Source organism: Nothoprocta perdicaria, unplaced genomic scaffold (genome assembly GCF_003342845.1).
Source record: "Nothoprocta perdicaria isolate Ctin4 unplaced genomic scaffold, notPer1 scaffold_46, whole genome shotgun sequence".
NCBI lineage: Eukaryota > Metazoa > Chordata > Aves > Tinamiformes > Tinamidae > Nothoprocta > Nothoprocta perdicaria.
The window spans coordinates 4,318,054-4,336,614 of NW_020455710.1; the positions used below are offsets into that span (position 1 = coordinate 4,318,054).

The 18,561-nt window shown below is 43.3% G+C and overlaps 1 protein-coding gene across 1 annotated transcript; it reads left to right on the forward strand.

Moving 5' to 3' along the window:
- The first annotated feature begins 3,050 nt into the window (after positions 1–3,050).
- On the forward strand, positions 3,051–4,340 carry KCNJ16 (potassium voltage-gated channel subfamily J member 16). The gene has a single exon (XM_026046805.1). It carries the CDS (start codon positions 3,051–3,053, stop codon positions 4,338–4,340), a length of 1,290 nt encoding a protein of 429 aa, XP_025902590.1.
- Positions 4,341–18,561: the final 14,221 nt, after the last annotated feature.

Genomic DNA, 18,561 nt, shown 5'->3' on the forward strand with positions numbered 1-18,561 from the left:
GAGTAGCCAACACAGCAAGATCCTACCTTTGGGTCAGATAATTAATAGTATCTAGCTGATTTTCAGAACTCTGAGACTGATCCCTATATATGCTTTGGGAGGAATTCTGAACCATATGTGGCATTTACTCCAGTGGAAATGCTGAGATTTCTCTATTTCTATCTCACTTCTATCCTGCCTAGCTTCACTGCTCCATTTTTAGCTCTGATAAGTTTTTCTTTTTTGGGAGGCAAATATATTTGTAAGTATGAGTAACAAAAGTCCTGTAAATTTCATCACCCTTCCTGCTCTAAAGAACAAAACAAAGTGCTAGAGGAGGTTCATAATGTGTGCATACATGCCCAGAAACAACAGCAGCTCCATAGAAAGTAAAAGCAAAAATAAGCAAGGGTTTGTGTCTCAGCCTTAGAGGAAGGTGAAAACACTTCCTGGCGACATCTGAGAACCATTTGCAGCAACTGATCCATGAGCTTTAGTGGGCAGAAAATGTTTTAAAATCCTCCCCCACTCCCCTTGCTAACCTTTACCAGGTAGCACGACCTTTAATGCAATTCATACTGGTTTCTTTGAGTTGTGCAAAATATTTTGTCCATTTTGAAAAACAAGATTTGTGCAAGGTCTCTAAGATTTATATTCCTAAGTCTGCTTAAGATTTGGTAGTAATAAGCGTCTTAGGACTGTTCTGCAGTCTCAGTAGGCTGAGCAATGAACATCTGATCTGACTTCCTATCCTCCCCACCTCGCCTCTGAAAGGGGAAAATCACGTGCCTCGTTATTATTCCCATGAATGAAGTGTGGAGCATAACACTGACTTACATAATTCAGAAATGTTGAGGGAGGTTCTTTTATACTTTAAGAATGTCCTGAGCAACATCAGATCATGTAAAAAAAGAGTTCATAATTATGACACATAATTATTATTGTGCTCGGSAGACTTTAAGAAGTAGCCTGGAAAAGTTCAAATCTGGCTCATTTTAGAGCACGCCCAAAATACTGGGCAACATTTTTAGATGGTTTTGATTGACTCAGGAGGCGATTTCCTAAGAATGTCAAGCACATTTGGGATCTTAGGTCATTTGGGGCACGTCTCCACTGTGCTGTGCCAAGTGGCTCAGAGCAATCCAATTTTCAACACACAGAGAGATTAACTCAGACCCTAAGAGCAATATATATAATATATATGTGTTAGTGTTGCCCTGCACTTATTCTGTACTATTTTACCCAGCTCTGAAGCTAGAATATTTGGTGCTGGTTTGGGAATCTCAGCACCATGTTCTCTCTCTTATTATAGACATGCAATTAACTGTTTTGCAAAGTCCTCCCCATCATCCTACTGTGTGGCTTCATTTATACCAGCCCAAAACCCAACACAGATATTCATGAGCCTAAATATATATATACAACTATTACCTGTGCTATGGAGGACAACATAAGTAGAATTAGAGTTCCYGGTACAAGATCCTTTATAGTTGCCTCAAATTTCTGTCTTGGGGCTACTGAAAGAGACTACCGAAAGTCAAAGTGAACTTTTCCACATAGCTGCATGTGTGACAGCGTGTGTGATTGCTGCCAGCAACAGCAACACTTAGATCATGCCAACAAAACACCATTTTTGAAATATGATGATTTGCTGATGGCAGCAGTAGAGAGTGGAGTCAAGTCAGTAGCTTTGATTTGGGAACTGTTTTGTCCCTTTTAGAGTCCCAGGATGTTTGTGAGTATTTTCAAGGGACAAGAGCTTGAATCAGTCAATAATAAAAACATTATAAGCCTAAATGTGTTTTTTATTTAAGGTTATATTGGCTCCTCATTACAATTTGCTTCATTTTCACACCTCACATTATGAGGTTCTTAAAAAAATAACTCAGTAGTTTCCAGTTTTTGTTTGTTGTTATATAAGACTTATAAATGTTAGGTCAAGAGTCTCCAGTGAGCTGGGCTCCAGTGTTTGTTTAAAGCCATGAGTAAAGCAAGTCATATGAATGTTTCCAAAGACTGTATTCCAAGAAGTATTTTTGGAAACATTAATGTTGTGTTTTTTAATGAAGGCCACATTCTGAGGCTACGACACCATATGTCACATTCATTTCTGTACTAAAAGAAAAAAAAAAGAGAGAAAAGAAAAAAGAAATGGAAACTATGTTTGGCTTTTAAGTGTTTTTGGAATAGTGTCTGTGCATGCTTGTCATTGTTCCTTGGATGGAAGAAGAGTTCTTGGTCTGTTAATCTAGTCCATCCAATATATATTACATTCTGGGCCTGCCTCTCTTCTGCCCTAAAGTGTGTGCAGTCATTTATACTCAGGCAAAGTGAATGAAGAGCTGAGGAAAAAGACTACCACTGGGAGAGGTTTTGTAAATTCATTTTCCATGAATATATTGGCTTCCCTGTAAACCTACATATGAACTTTTCTTCAGCTGAAACCAGCTTAAAAATGTGGAAAGCACTTTCCGTTTTCCATTGAAAACTTAAGATTTTGTGACACATTATTAGTAAGACACATTAAAAATTTGCTTGCCCATGCCACTGGATTCTTCCAGCAAAATGGAGATGTTTTTCCAGGTATTTCTTCTAATGTAAGAACATGCAAACCAACATGCAACAGACAAATAATTATCTCAAATATCTTGTCTACCGTAAAGGGCTACCTGCATTCCTATGAGTGCTCTTGAGAGCCCATCCTGATCCGAATGCTATTTCTTCAAAACATTAGAAGCATAGAGTGGGGTCACCACAAAGGTTTCTGATCTCTGTTTTCATCTACATACCAAGTTTTAAGACAGATCTGGAAATTTCTAGCTATGTTGTATTTCTAGCTGCCTGATGTTTCCAGGTTTCTGAGTTTTTAAGTTATTTTGTATAATTAATGTCAGAGTCTGCGTTCTTCAAAAAATGCTACACAGTGGATATATTTAGTTTAGGTGTTGCAGAGTCGCAGCATAGGAAATTAAAACAAAACTAACATTTTTCTTTTACTTCCTAGATTTCCAATGAATAGAGAAAGCTACTGGGACCACATGTGCTTGGTGAACTGATGTTACGAGGCAGATATGAGAAAGACGACTGAACAGAGTGGTTGCTATCAGCCTGTAAACACACAAGGAAATAAGCCCAGTTACCAAGGCTCATGTCCAAAAAGCCCTGAAAAGGGGATGAAAAGAYTGCAGAAGAGATTTCTCCACAAGGATGGCAGCTGCAATGTGTACTTCAAACACATCTTTGGGGAATGGGAGAGCTACGTAGTAGACATATTTACCACATTAGTGGACATCAAGTGGCGCCATATGTTTGTGATATTCTCACTCTCCTATGTTCTCTCTTGGCTGTTTTTTGGACTAGTCTTCTGGCTGATAGCAATCCAACATGGAGATTTATTCGACGATGAAGAAATAACCCCCTGYGTTGCGAATGTCCACAGCTTCACAGGGGCATTCTTATTCTCTCTTGAAACCCAAACGACCATCGGTTACGGTTACCGCTGCGTTACGGAAGAGTGCTCTGTCGCCATCCTCATGGTTATCCTCCAGTCAGTGTTAAGCTGCATCATCGACACGTTCATAATTGGAGCAGCCCTGGCTAAAATGGCCACCGCTCGGAAAAGAGCTCAAACCATTCGTTTCAGCTACTACGCGGTGGTAGGCTTGAGGGATGACAAATTTTGCCTCATGTGGCGCATTGGGGATTTCCGCCCAAACCACATGGTGGAGGGCTCCGTGCGGGCTCAAATGCTGCGCTACCGGGAAGACAAGGAAGGCAGAATGACCATGGAATACAAGGACCTGAAGCTGCTAAACGACCAAATCATACTTGTGACTCCCGTGACGGTTGTCCATGAAATCGACAGCGAGAGCCCCTTGTATGGTCTCGACCGGAAAGCTCTGGCCAAGGATAACTTTGAGATCTTGGTTACGTTTGTCTACACAGGTGATTCAACGGGGACCTCACATCAGTCACGAAGCTCATATGTCCCCAGAGAGATTCTTTGGGGCCACAGGTTTAACGACGTTTTGCACGTAAAGAAAAAATACTATAAAGTGGATTGCTTRCAGTTTGAAGAAACCACAGAGGTTTATGCTCCTTACTGCAGTGCCAAACAACTAAATCGTAAGGAGCAAGAATGGAACAGAACTGAAAATGCACAGGACAGAGAAAGAGAGACGCCAGCACTGGAGATCAAGCCATTTAGCACAAACCAAAAGTCATTTAGTGCAGTTGCCCTGATCACCAGTTGTCAAGAGCCAGAAGACCCAGTGGCAGCTGTCAATGAGCCTTCTGGAGAAGTTTCTTATCAGAAAGCAGCTGTGACCTTAAGYAGACTGTCACTGGAATCCCAAATCTAGCTTTCCACTGCATTTAAAATCCCTTCCAAACTTCATGCAGCACAGCTTTTAGAATATAAACAATGAACATATGCACAAGTATTTATATTATAAACCTCACTTTGACAGCATGCCTACATTGCAATACAGAGCTCAGCTGCTTGAATGAGCTCCATACTGTTCAGTRTGGGTATCAGTAACAGATTAGCATTGGCACAGTAAAACAGCTTGCACTGGGTTGACTAGACAGCTACTGTAGTTGAGCAAACTCATTCTCAACTCTTTACTACCCCGCAGGGACCAATGTTGGACATGCCAAGACAGAGATAATGATCTAGTCAGGGAACAAAAACAATATAGTGTGCCCTGCAGGTCAGATTTCTCGAAGCTGTCTAGTTTATTTGGAAGCCCAGCTCCCAATTGCTCCAGGAGGCTCTGAAACTCCCCCAGCATCAGAGCGGACGATTGCTCTTCCATGACAAAGGCACCTCTCTAGCAAGTCAAATAAAGCCAGGGATTATATTGGGAAATTTGTGAGGCTCTTCATTATGGGAGAGAGTAAACTGGTGTGGAAACTGAAGCCAGTATTACTGGATAGCTCAGAAACCTGCTCACACCCTTCCCAGCCCTGTGGGCTCCACAGTTGGATCCTGGAGAGTTTTTCTAATTTCCTGGTTGCGAGTCATTCCCAGAACTGCCCCTCCCTCRGCAGTTTGAGGTATGTGGTATGTCAGATGGCTCGGGTCTGCACTAAGATTTTGTTTCGTGGCTCTGATGGCCAAACCTGCTCATTTGCATCCTTCAGAAATCAAAAAGAGACCTCAAGTTTAAAATCAGCAAAATCAGGTCGAGCCTCAAAGAGGAAGAGCAGCCTAGTTTCAGAATGAGCTTTCCAGGACTTYGACTCTAAATGTCTTTTCATTTCAGAATGTCAGTCTTGCTTTTATTTTGGTATATTTTGCTTCTTAAGAAAGAAAAAGGATCAATGTGGACAACAAACAGTATGAATTTGTCAAAGAGAAGGATTTTAATTTACCTGCAGTGATTTTGCAAAAATGATCCTTCACAGAGAAATTCAATATATTTCAGCTGTCAGCTCGGTTTGGGAAAAAAAAAGACTAATTATCAGTATTTTGAAGTTGCCTATGACATGGGAGTTCCACACTGTGCACATTTCTGTTATTATCTAATATACAATATTTCACCATGCCTTTCTTCTGATGATTATGATTAATTTGATTCATGTTTTAGTTATTCTGATAACACAGAAGTAATTACCTCTGATCTTTTGCCTAAACTGTGATTTATCCACTAAGAAGCTAAGTCTCTACTTACTGGTCAAGGTTCTCCAGTTATTGGCAGTCTTTTTGTTTTCCCAGTGGAGTTCATCCCATTCTAATATGGGTGTTGAGAGAGCTCAAGGCAGTAGGTTGGACTTATCCTGGATATGTCCATCCATCTCTATTAATTGTTGAAGGAGACAGGATGAGTGGTGTGGAAATGCTGGATAACTTTTAATTTTTAGACTGCTAAATTAGGTCAGATGAGTCTATCTCATCATTCTGACTAACAAAGTTTTATGAATTCATCATGTATAATGAAGAAAAATGGCATGCTGATTTTTTTTCTGAGCCTTACTGCATACAATGGTATTGCTGTGTTTAAAAAAAAATGTATCTTGCATTTCATTTTTGCTATCACTTGTATTCTGGATCATATCTAATCCCTTTAAGTAAAACCAACCATATTAACAAGCCTGAAGGTAAACGATTATTCCTAGACTCATTAATTATCCTATCTTATATGCTGCATCATTAGCAACATCTGTCAATAACTGGCAGGACAAAACATCTCATCTTGGATGTATCCTGGATTTTAGGGCTGGCAGATATTGGGGAAATGATCTGAAGAAAAAAAAAATGGGAAAGAATTGAGTAGGAAAATGTGTAAAGCACTCCGTAATTATGTGGCGTTGCAAAAAACACCATACAGGATGTATAAAATAGGATATAATCATCACGACATGTAATCCTTCCACACTTTGAAGTATCTTTTCAGAGTCTTGGCCTGTTGATATTATTGAATGTTGGGCACCACACAGAATAAAATCCCAAGATCTCGAAAGATGAAGTTTTGAAAGAGCTGAAGGTGTTTGAGTCCAAAGAAGAGAAGACAGAGGAGACACAGAAACAATCTTCAGACACACACACAAAAAAATGAAGCTCAAGGGACAGTCTGTTCCCTATATGTGGTGAGTAGGRCAGGAAGTGGGTTTAAACTGAAGCCAAAGAGTTTCATTAGACATTAGGAAAAACTGTCTTCTGGAAGGTGTAAGAGCAGTGGCCCAGGTCTCTGGAAAGGACTTGGAATATTGATGGTGATGGCTTTCAAGAGCCAGTTGAAAACCATCTGTCAGGAATGATACAGGAAGGGTCAATGCTACCGTGAACTTTCCAACCATATTTTCAACTATAATCCTCTGATTTTCAGGGGGAAAAAAAAAAGTGCATAATATGAAATCTACTTAATTAGCTCATTCTACAAATATTTACATGCATGAGGATTTGCTTAATTACATAGGTAAAGCTACTGAGAAGTATGAGATGGTACTGAGATAAGCACTCAAAATCCCTCAAACATTTTAAAAATGGGCATATTTCAACTGCTGTTTGCAAAGGTAATTTCCCTTACTAGGCTGTGCGTCTCAGCTCTCTCCCCAGCATCTCTCGTGCAAGCCTCTTGTGGTGAAGAAAATTCTTTCCTCAGAATGACTTTCCTGTAAGCAAAAATACCAGGAGTCAGAATCAGAGTATGGTCATATGCTTCTTGCTAGAGATACATATAAATATGTGAGCATGTATAGTAATGTATACTTTGGCATATAAGTCAACCACTAACTGATGAGGGTCAGGAAGAAACTTCTCTCCTGGGCATGTTAATTCGTAACAGGCTACTATATGGTTTCTTCTACTTTTATCTGCAGCATCTGATACCAGCCGATGCTGGAGACAGGATATTAGGTGAACCACTGCTCTCAACCAGTCTGGCTTTTCCTGTGTATCTCTGTTTGATATTTTAATTTCATTTATTACAGTATAAAAAATTATGAATAATAATTTATAGCAATGCACACATTGCATTTTTATGAATAAAGACTCAGAAATAAAGAATGTGCTACTATCGCATGCCACGCGAGAACACATTTTACTTCTATATCTCATGCACTGACAGGTCATGGAAAGACTGGTGAGCTGCAGGGTGCTCCTTTGACTTGAAAAGGGGCCGAGTTACAAGCAAAACCACAAAGTTAAAAATACATTTTCGAAACGGATGCTTCTTAAGCATGGGCTGTTTGTTTTGAGGATCAAGCCATCCACAGATCTYGGATACAAGTGAGTTCCCGAGGCTCCTCTCCCCATGCAAACACTTCTGCACGGTGGCTGCACCCGGACTTGAATAATGTAACCTGCAATTGCCGTGTCTGCTGCAGGATCTTTAAGAGTGCAGGGAGAGGAGRGAGGCATGGAGAGAGGTGTGGAAGAGACTGAGAAACTCACAGTGTGTGGAGATTCCTTCCAAAACTCTCATTTAGGCAGAAGCTGACTGTGCTTTTGGTAGACCTGGTTCTTAGATCCTCCTTGCCTGGGAGAGGACCTCTAGGAAGGCTGTTTCAGTGCGTTGATGTGGTATCTMCTGAGTGAACCAGGGGCTTTGGGTACATAGGGGGGAGAAATCCTCGCTCATCTGCTATTCTAGATGCAAATGCTCCCCGGTGATTTTTACTTGGCTTTTCTTTACCCATCCTCACTGCAGATCTGTGCAATGCAAAGGAGAGCGAGCAAATCTCTCAGAACCCTGGCAAAAGTAATAACACATGAGTGTTCACAGCCGGAGAGCAGACTTAARCGTTGAACCATCCCCACTGACAGGGATGAAATTCCCCACCAGTCCAAAAGTGAGTTTCTCACCATATGAAGCAGAATTTTAACAACAAAGAAAAAATACAAACCAGCTTGCACTAGTCTCCTRCACCATGATTACAGCTGCTGTTATTTTCTCCTGGAGAGCAGCACTATTGTTCTGGGTCAAGGTTAGTTTATGTCAAAGGGAATATAATAAGGTATTATTATTTTTTTCCCCCCAGATCTGCCCACCACCATTCATTAAGGCAGCTGGCATTTCCTTCCCCATTATCATTTATCATTTAGTGCGTATTTTCTGTGAAGGTGATGTTCAGAAGTGGGACATAATGTATAATCCACTTGTTTAGCCTTGTTTTTTATACATYAGGCAGGATGCCTGACTTCAGCAGCTTACCCAACACGAAGCATTGCAGTTGTACAACTACACCAATTTCAGGAAAGAGTGGGCATTATTCAGGGCGTCAGAATCGTTTGTGTGTAGAAGAAAAACTTGGTGATAAGCTTCTTACAGTCCTTTTATTTCTTAAATCTTTGCTGGTTTGGGGCTGGGAACCTGCAGATAGAATTGGTGTCACTGTGGCAGGTCTAAGAGGCCCATTTAGGCAGGTATCAGACAACAAATTTGCTTCTAAGCAGTCAAGAGGAAGTATGAAATGAAACAATGAAATTTTTCAGTCTTAGTTTGGGCTGAAAAGCACAGATTTTCATGCCACCTAAAACCATAAGGCAGAAGCTGCTTCCAGAATTTATACCTTTATATGGGGTCAGTCCTGATGATTCAGGACAYGACTGAAAACAAAACGGATCAGGCATCATCAGGCAGTGAATGATAAAGAATTGGATGATTCAGTTTTATAAGCTTTGGGCGCACATGTGAGGCTGGCTTTTAGATAGGACTGTCGGAAACATTCGGGACATTCCCGGGCCCAGGGGCACCCCTGAATTTTTGTCCGCATTCGGGATATTGGAGATACTCAAAAGCCACCTGGATGTGATGCTCTGCAATGTGCTCTGGGCGTCCCTGCTTGAGCAGCGCGGTTGGACCAGATTATCTCTAAATGTCCCTTCCAACCTGAACGCTTCTGTTACCCTGTAACTCTGTGACACGCACAGACCCGAGGCAGGATCCCGGCGGCGCCTCCGCGTTCACAGGCGTTAAGCTCCCATATCCAGAGCAGGATGGAGCAGCAGCAGCCCCGAATCCCCCCGAATCCCCCCGAATCCCCCCGAATCCCCCCGGCTCCCTGCAGCGGCAGCGCGGGGGGCTCCGCGGCGCTGCCCCCGCGCGGCGCCGGCCGCAGCCACCGCGGCGCCACCTGGCGGCCGCGCACGGAGCGCGCCGCCCTCCCGCCGGCCGCGGAGCCTCCACGCGCGGCCGCGCAGGGAAACCCGCCGCGCAGCCCTGATTCCCCACGCTTCGGGCACGGTCCCGCTCCGTGCCGGGCCTTTGTTCAGGCGTCAGCCTCAAAMCCCCGCGCCGGACAGTCGCAACCCCTCGGGAGGCACCGCGTGCGCTCCGCTTCCATCCCACCTCGTCTATTCCCTGAGCATTCCTCAAGGACACATGGAAAGCAGGAGCTGCAACTACAGCATTAAGGCACAACCTGTTGCCAGCAAATAGCTGGGACTACCCGGCCAYGCTAGGCAACCCTGGGACCCATATTTAGGACTTTCTATAGTTGCTCTTTCAGGTCAGGAGATTAAATCAAACTCAAAAAATATATTTTGGTGTAAAAATTGATTTGACATGTGCTCAGTCTGGCTGATTTATCCTATATCATTCCTCTTTAAATATAGAAGCAGAAGCCGGGACGTTGCTGGATTTGCCAGGGTAGGTATATATAGCCAGGCAAACCTGGCCACACTCCACTAGGGACCTTTCAAATAGGGCAATGATCTATTTGTGGCCAAAGATACTTACTTCAGGAGGTATCAGTGACAAGAAGCAAAAGGCTGCTTGTTTGTTTGGAGCCGAGAGCATGTGTGCGTGTAGAAAGGCAAGGCGAGCGTTTATTATATAAAACTACACACAGATTCACAGAAGGACTCCAARATAGAAATGCCTTAATAATTATCTCATATTCAGTGCCATGTCCACTTCTGAACGCACATTTTCCATTGAGCAGCTTCGTGCGTTCTCTCACGCATGGGAGTAGCTCCAATTAAACATCTGCTGAACCATCTATATCATCATCCTTCTTCACATCCTTTCCTCAGAGCCTCCTTCGCTGCAGCGTGTGGAGGAAGCTCCACAAGTGTCAGGCAGCTGGTCGGCTGAGACTACCGGGCATTGAATTTGTTCCTTGTGTTTCCCCATCKTTGATCACAGGGTGTCTCCCAGACTCGCCTGACAGACTGTTTTCTGCTCTGATATTCATTCAGCGCGATTCCTGCTTAGTCCACATGCTGCTGGCCTCTGGGTGACCAGTGTATAGAGGATCGGGAGGTGGGGGGCAGTCCCCAATGTGTGCCAATGCCACTGCTGTGCTCTGTGTCTCACTAAAATGACCCTACGGGACATATCTAGCATGCTGTCCTTGTGGAGTCACTCTTTAGGTGTATCACAATTAATTTTGACTGATATTCTACATCATTGTGGTAGGCAGAAAGGTTCCTGTGCCCAAAAGCAGGCATGAAAATAGGGCTTAGGTATAAATGGGTAGGTCTCGTGCCAGATCTCCATCAAGAAAGACCCTTATGACTGCAGGGGAACCTCCCTGTCAGCCCCAATCAAGGGCCTTACTCATGCGGAGGAAACGCAGCCCCACCAATTTGAATAGGACAGTTTCCAGAGGGAGGTATGGTAGGATGTGAGCTGGGCTGCAGACCTGCTGATCTTGTTGCAGTTGTGGCAGTTACTCACTGTGCATCATTGATTAAATGTCTTCTCCTTCACGATCACTTTCTCCAAAGGCAAACATGCCCCTATCCTTTGCCATTTATTTCATTTGGGAGAGTGTCACTCCCTATTGATAACCACTATTGCCTCACTGGCTCCTGTTTCTCTTTCCTCCTATTTTATCCTTCTTTTGGCAAAGGTATAGATAAAACAATAAAAAAAGAACCAACAGATCTAGAACTTCTGAATCACCATTTATGCCTGAAATACCCACAAAACAGCAACCCAAAACGCACCTTTGCACACAGCAGGACACAAGCCACTTCCCAAAACCCTCCAACAAACCTCCAGCTGATACGAGAGTGAAAACCACAAACTTCTCTTGACAGGACCTAGGTGATTTGGAAAACACTGTGTTTGCATCAGCAATCCGCAGAAAAATGGGTGCAAAGCCCAAGCAAGGAAAACTGCAGGCGAGGGCGCCCGTTCGCCCGTGTCAGCGCCTGTGCAAGAGCCACCARAACCACCACTGCCCCGGGGGCAGCTTTAATCAAACAGGACATTAATAAAAATCCTTCCCTTTTCATTGCAAAGCTCCTGCCTCTGAAATATATGCACTTTCACCAGCTGTATATTCAGCCCAGGGTAATTACTATAGTGCTAATTTTACCAGAGATGATGAAAGTGCTGGAACAGCCTCACCATATAAAGGGAGGGGACACGGAGCACTGATGCACGGATCTGGATCCTTTTCTGAGCAAAGGAAGTCATGACTTTGACTTGCAGATCTGCTCCTTAGGGAGGCTTCTTCTTACAAGCGTTACTTGAAACGCGACTGAGGTTAGCAGAGAGCAAGGTCAAGGATACTTGTATGCTGTAAAATAATAGGCACTGAATATTGAAGTGTWGCCTTGTAGTAAATTACCTGATACAGATTAAATTACTCAAATAGGCCTGCTTGTTTTCTGTTCTCTCCTCTGAGAGAAAGACACTTCCAAGCACACAGAGATGCTTGGAAATCTTCTGTTTCTCTCTGAAGCTTCCAAAAAAGACTCAAATTCAATTGAAATTTCTAACAAAGATTCAGAACAGATATTCATGGTATCCAAACCAGTTCAGCTTGAAAAAATTACATCAAAGTAAGGTCAGGGAAGCAAACTGCCAAGGCTTGCGGAGTGTGAATAATGCAAAGCAAACAGCTCTCTGCAACATGCACCTCTGCAACGTTCACCTCTGGTGATTTCTAACTTATCTAAATTGGAAGGATTTTTTTCTTCTTTTTTTTTTGATAAAACACCCAGAAATTATTGGCATTGATGGCATTTGTCCCAAGGAGATGGAGTTGCTGGGGTATAAAAGAGTTGTCCCTTTGTGCTCTGTGCTGCAAAGGGTTCTCATGTCCCCTGCGTGGTCAACAGRCACAAGGGTAAAGAGCAAAGCACCTTTCAGAGCCAAACCAGCCCCAAGCAGAGGAGGGACGAGGGAGCCTGATCCCTTCGCACAGACCCTGCTCCTTGCAGCACCCATCCCTGGTCGTGTGAACTCTGCGGAGGTCCCCAGGCTGGTGGTGTCCCACGTGTCACCATGGGTTGCAATAACTGCAACTGATTTTCTAACACGTGATGAGATCGTTTTCCCTCCAGCCTCCATCCCAGAGTTGCTTGATAGGGTTTGGGCATTGACTCAAATAATATTGGAGCATCGAGGCCAGCTTTTATCGTATTAGGGAGATTACACAGAAACACACTGCTCATGCCTCCATGGTGTAGCGCACAGAGAGGCAGTTGCTGGAATAAAAGCCAGGACAGCCTCCCCTTCCCCTTGGTTTATGCCCCCTAATCAGGCAGAAACAGAACACGGGGTGTGTGGTTTGGCCAGAATTTCAAGTAAGATGCCCAGGGGTGAGTGAACAAATCTTACTCCCCCGTGTATCTGCATAAGTGAAAGGCAGAATTTAGCCCGGAGGCACAAAATGGCATCAGAAAAGCAAATAAGCAGCACGAGATCGTGATAGCGGAAGAAAGGAAGCGGCGGCATTTTCTTCCCCAGGATTGTTTCCGCTCTGACGACGGATTTCTCGAACGACAGCGGCCCTTCGGCGGGTGCGCCTTGGAAAGCCGCTCCGAATCACCAGCCACAAACAATATCAGGAAATTTCGCCAGCRATTTGAGCTCGGTTCGGTTTTACTCATATGTTCAATTTAGGTTCGGAGGGAAATTTAAGGAAGGTGCCAGCTCAGTTAATTTTTCCGTTCCCCTTCCCAGCCCACGGGAGCTGCGCGTGGGGCTGCGTGGCCTCTGCGTGCCAGGGAGGGACTCCAGGCATTGCCCGAGTGCTCCGCGCCCGGCTCTGCTTCCTGGGCTGTGGATGCGGGATGTGGGACCAYAGACACTCCTGAAGCTCTGGCCGTGGAGCATCAGCTCCAGGTTATCCATCTCTATCCCTGCCAGCTTCCCGGCTCCAACACATCTTCTATTACCATGCAGAGAATCAGGGTGCTCTGGGGCTACTGGCCTGAAGACCAAGGTCTCTAATTGATGCAAACAGGCACAGGAAAATGCTTAGCGTTTTCTATTATGTAACTGTTTTTCCTTCTACAATGGTCAATGACCTAATGCTCTTATTTTTTCTTTTTCCTTAGCAAAGTTTATTTGCTTTCCAGGAGAAAAAAAAAAAAAAAAAAAAAAAAAAAAAAAAAAAAAAAAAAAAAAAAAAAGCCTTCACTATTAATATTTATGTTACAGCCATGGGCTCCAGGCAATTTCTCAGGTTCTGGTATAAACTGCTAGAATGCACTGAAGACACTTGCATCTAAGTTAATAGAATGAAGTAGAATCGTGAGGAAATGAAGAGAGCAATAATTTATGCATCTAGCAACATTAACGCAAATCAGATGCTTCTGAGTTTATAAATACAGAGAGCCTTCACTAGAGCAGATGCACTCACAGGTAACGAGGTACAGTGACAATAAACTGAAATACAATATCGATATTGCAGCACAGGGAAACCAAGCCTTTAACAGAGGCTATCTCACTCACTGCTGGGTTTAGCGCTCTGCTATTGGAAGCAGGATGTGTTATGTGCCCACACAGGTCACGTCACCCTTCTCTCAGGAACTGYCAAGTGTCACCTAGGAGAGCGAAGCTGCCCGGCCTGAGTCACGTCTGCGGGCTGGGCTCTGTAATCCAAATGGGTCAGTGGGAGAGCTGCGGAAGAGGCACGTCCTTCACTCATCTCAGCAAAGGTGAAAGGTTTCTAGCTGTTTCTATTGCAATTTGCTTTTCATTCTCTCTCAACACTCCCTTTCCCGTTGGAAATTTTCCACATTCCCACCTCTGGTAACACACAGAGCCAAAGCAGATCCCTCCTGCATCCCTTCTCTTACAGCAGCAGTGGAATTGGGGGAAGCGTGGGTGAGCAAGGGTCACCCCTTCCTCCTTATGCAGAGCACCAAAAAGTAAGTTACCYCTTTTTCTTTTCTTTTGCTGAACAGTTTGCTATGGTGAGGGTATTCTTAGTGGACAGGATGATACAGGGACAGATAAGTAGACCAGAAACACATCTTTACCTGCAGCACTCTCCACTTTCACAGATAGTTATCAACCTTCTATAAGGATTAACTGGGTAAAAATCACGTAATTCAAAGGAAGGAGGTTGAAGTTCCCATTCCTGCATGCAGGGATGGACACCAGCCACCACCAGCACAGTGGATGTCACAGATGCACCTGAAAGCTGCCTGTGGGCTCTCAAGCAAGTAAATGGTCTCACCTGTGAGAGCTCACAGCAGAGAATCACTGCAGGATCTAGGAATATCTCCTCCCTGAAAGGCCTCCTGCTTTAAATGGTTTTTGGGCAAGCAGGAGTTTGTAAGCCAGAGAAATACAAAGATGCTCTTACCCTGTTCTGTTCAGCTGAGCGCGAGCCTATGCTGGGCTTAGCAAACCTGGCAGGCCAGTGCCACTAGAAACTGAAGTGCTAAGGAAGAGAATGAAAGCCTGGTCATAGCATTTGTATGTGTGAATTGCTGGCTCTTAACCCTTTTCCTTCCAGGAATTGTCCGGTTCCCGATGTCAGCTCCTTGGGCATGTTCTCACCACTCTGGCAAGCTTTTATTAACCATTAACTCCCTTTCCCTTGAGATATACAAAGAATGGGAGGGATAGAAGATCATTAGATAAACTTTGAGATGAATAGGAAAACTTTAGCATTATTAATATTTATTTGCTTAGGCAGGTTTAATCACTTGGACTAAAATACTTCACGAATCCCAGTAAAATTTAAATGTAAAAGAGAATAAGAGCACATCCATAAATGGCTTGAGACCTCTCTGGTCCCAGGGCTTCTAACTTCAAACTCTAGAGTTTTTGGGTTTGTTTTTTTGACCATCTTTGCTATGGAGAAGGCTTAAGAGCAGAGATGATTTAATGCTTTCCCCCTTTGCACTAATAGCAGTTCAGCTAGAAAGCTCCAGAGCCCGGAGAAAACTAAAGAGAACACCCCAAACACACATTGCCCAGTGTTACCATCAAGGACAAATCGCCAGAGCTGATGGGAGGGCTGGATCAGCAGAAATAAAGGATGTTACCACGCCACGAAATATCCTTCATATCAAAGGCAGTAAGCTTGCTGCATTTCCAAGAGCTTATCCATAAACCTTAAATTACGAAAATTCTTGAGGCAGCATCACAAAGTGCTAATACAGGTGTCCTGCTACCGCAAGGCTTCTAGAAAATTAGGACTGTGCAAGGTTTACATTAAATAACATTTCCCAATAATTTTCTAGTGCCTTTSCTCTTGTAGAGAATACTCAAGTCTGTCAGGATCTGAGGGCGCTCACTTTTTACCAAAAGGTGTTTGACAGATCTCAATAAATCTAAAAGCTAGAAAATAAGAATCCCTTAAATCAAGCATCTTAATTTATTGAGAATTGACCCCAAGGGATACAGTGTCGGAAATAAGCTTTTTTCTTTGGCAGAACTTCCTGGGTTGCTTTTGCACTGCTAGATATAGACAGTTGCTGTTAGCTATGGATTACTAATTATAATTTATTATTTCCAGATTCTTCACCTTGCTTTTCACATCTGCAGTAGTACAGGTTGCAAATATATACAGTAATATCTCAAAATACAGTCAGTGGCTGGAGATTTGATTTTAGAATAAGTCTGAGACAGACTGAAATCTTCCGCAAGGATTATAGGCACAAAGTATCCGGGAAGGGAAGGGAGAAAAATGTGAATGGTGTGTGAATTCCACTGTTCTCAGATACATAAAACAATTCAATTTCCTATGTCATATTTCACCCCTTATATGAACAATATAACTCTGTCACTGGCTGCACATCTGTATATCCTATTTTCTTGCAAAGCACAAAATACATTTATTTGCTCTCTTAAGTCTTTCATCAAATGTGTAACTGTCTCCTTGTGGAAKTTTCATTGGATTTATCCCGTCCTTCTATTGCAAATGTGGCTTCATTTTCCCTTGGAGAGCCCAGCATTAGACCTATAAAGATGCAGTTAATGTCTAAACCCCAGGAGTTTACTGTGAATGGGGAAACCACCTTTTCCTGATGGATTTTTTCCAGTTGACTTAATGGTTAGAGAAGAAAGGCTAACTTTTGCCAGTTTACATGTGTGGAAATGGTGAGATCAAGAAAAACAACAACACAGTATTTATGGCATTTCTTCTCATCTTGTGGAAACCGATGGCTACCAGTAAGAGACCACATTTTCTTTGCAAATACAATAGAATCAAGCTATTCTCAACTGGCAACGAAATCTGGAGAACCAAACCAGATTTGGCCACTTTAAGAGATGAAGACTAATGCAATCTGATAATTAGGCCATTTCAGCGCCAAGGCAGAGAAAGCAATTTAATAACATCTCTTGTGCATCAAGGCCAGCGCTGGAGCCCCTGGGTCCCAGCTGGCAGGTGTGGTGCCTGCAATGCTCCCATGAAATTTGCTGCCATGGGGCACTTGCAGATCTGCAAAGACAGAGGGCAAGGGTGGCTACGTGGTGGGCAAAGGTGAGAATGATGCTGGAAAGCAGAAAACGTAGGGAGAAAAGTCCCTTCCTTCACTGACGTGGCCTGGCTGAAAGCTGCCTGAGATAGACTGTCCTGCTGTTTTGTTGGCCGTTTTCTGTACGGTTCCTATATGAGTTTGAAACCAAGATTGTTCTGCTTTTCCGCAATCCCTTCTTATCCCTGCTTCTTCTGTAGGGAAGGGGTTTAGCCTTGGAACTCCCTCAGTTAAGACCATCTCACAACGCTCTTCTCCTTCACTGAAGAGGTCCACAGGGAGCCAGGAAGATGCTGCAGTAGCTAGACCACATTAAATTAGAAAACTATTCTTTGAGTGAGGAAAAACAAACCCTTACTCACTCTTGAGGGTTAAGTTTTCATCTGTCTCTCGCCCTCTTTGTCCTGGCTTCTTGCGACAGGAAAGGGTTTTTTAGAAACTTCTCTTGCAATTCCACTTCCCTGTTTGGGGGGTTTGGAAGCACTGCTCTTGCTGCAGTTAATGCAGACRACTGTAACACTCTCTTATAATTACTGTTTTCTGGAGAAGAGTTTATGATCAATATTTCATTCTAAGAAGAGCTTTCTGGGCAGTCCTGCTTGGACTTCAAGAAAGCTGCAAGGTGCCCACCCTTCTTTGGTGCAAAATACTGAATGGCTTGACCAGCAAGCCTGCGCTGCTGTGAATAAGCCTTACTCATATCACTTGTCTGGTATCTCCTGGGTCCAGTAGGTCTGCTGTCTTTCATCAGTCATTTTGCAATGAGCAAAGACTGAGTAAGAGCCTAGCAGGTCACGCTTTAATCTGTAATATCTTGGAAGAATTTTCAAGCCCATCCTCCAGCAAATTGCATGTATTCTCCGTAGAGCATCGCTTAGCAAAATTGTATTGCAGTTCTACTTTATTACAGAAACATCCACACAAGCACATACTTTATCAAAATGTGTTAAATTGTTGCTGTTTTAGCTGCRCCTAAAAAGGATACATACATTTAAGGAAACGAATGAGTTTTTCCTCCCCTGTAGCAGTGGGACCTGTGTAGTATGTGTCCCTCTGACTTTCAGATCCTATGGATGGATGATCTTGATCTTATTAAATGAATAATATAATTGCAGTCATTCTCTCGATGCATTTTTTCCCCCAGATTTAGCACTTATGTGAAGCTTACCTGCATTATAGGACTGATGCTTTTTCTTTCAATTCATGAAGAACAGAATGACTCAAGAATAACTTACAAATAATACAATTGCCCAACATACTGYATTGCTCAATATATACAAGACCTTGCCTTTGCATGATAGGGAGGGGGAAGAGAAGGTTGCGCATCCTCCACACACAAAATTGGGGACATTTAAAGCAATTTTCACTTGGCCACTGTATTTGTTGCTGCAATAATGCAGCGCTTCCTCATTCAGAGTATAGGGAACTCGGCAAATACTGTAAATGAGCGTAACCAC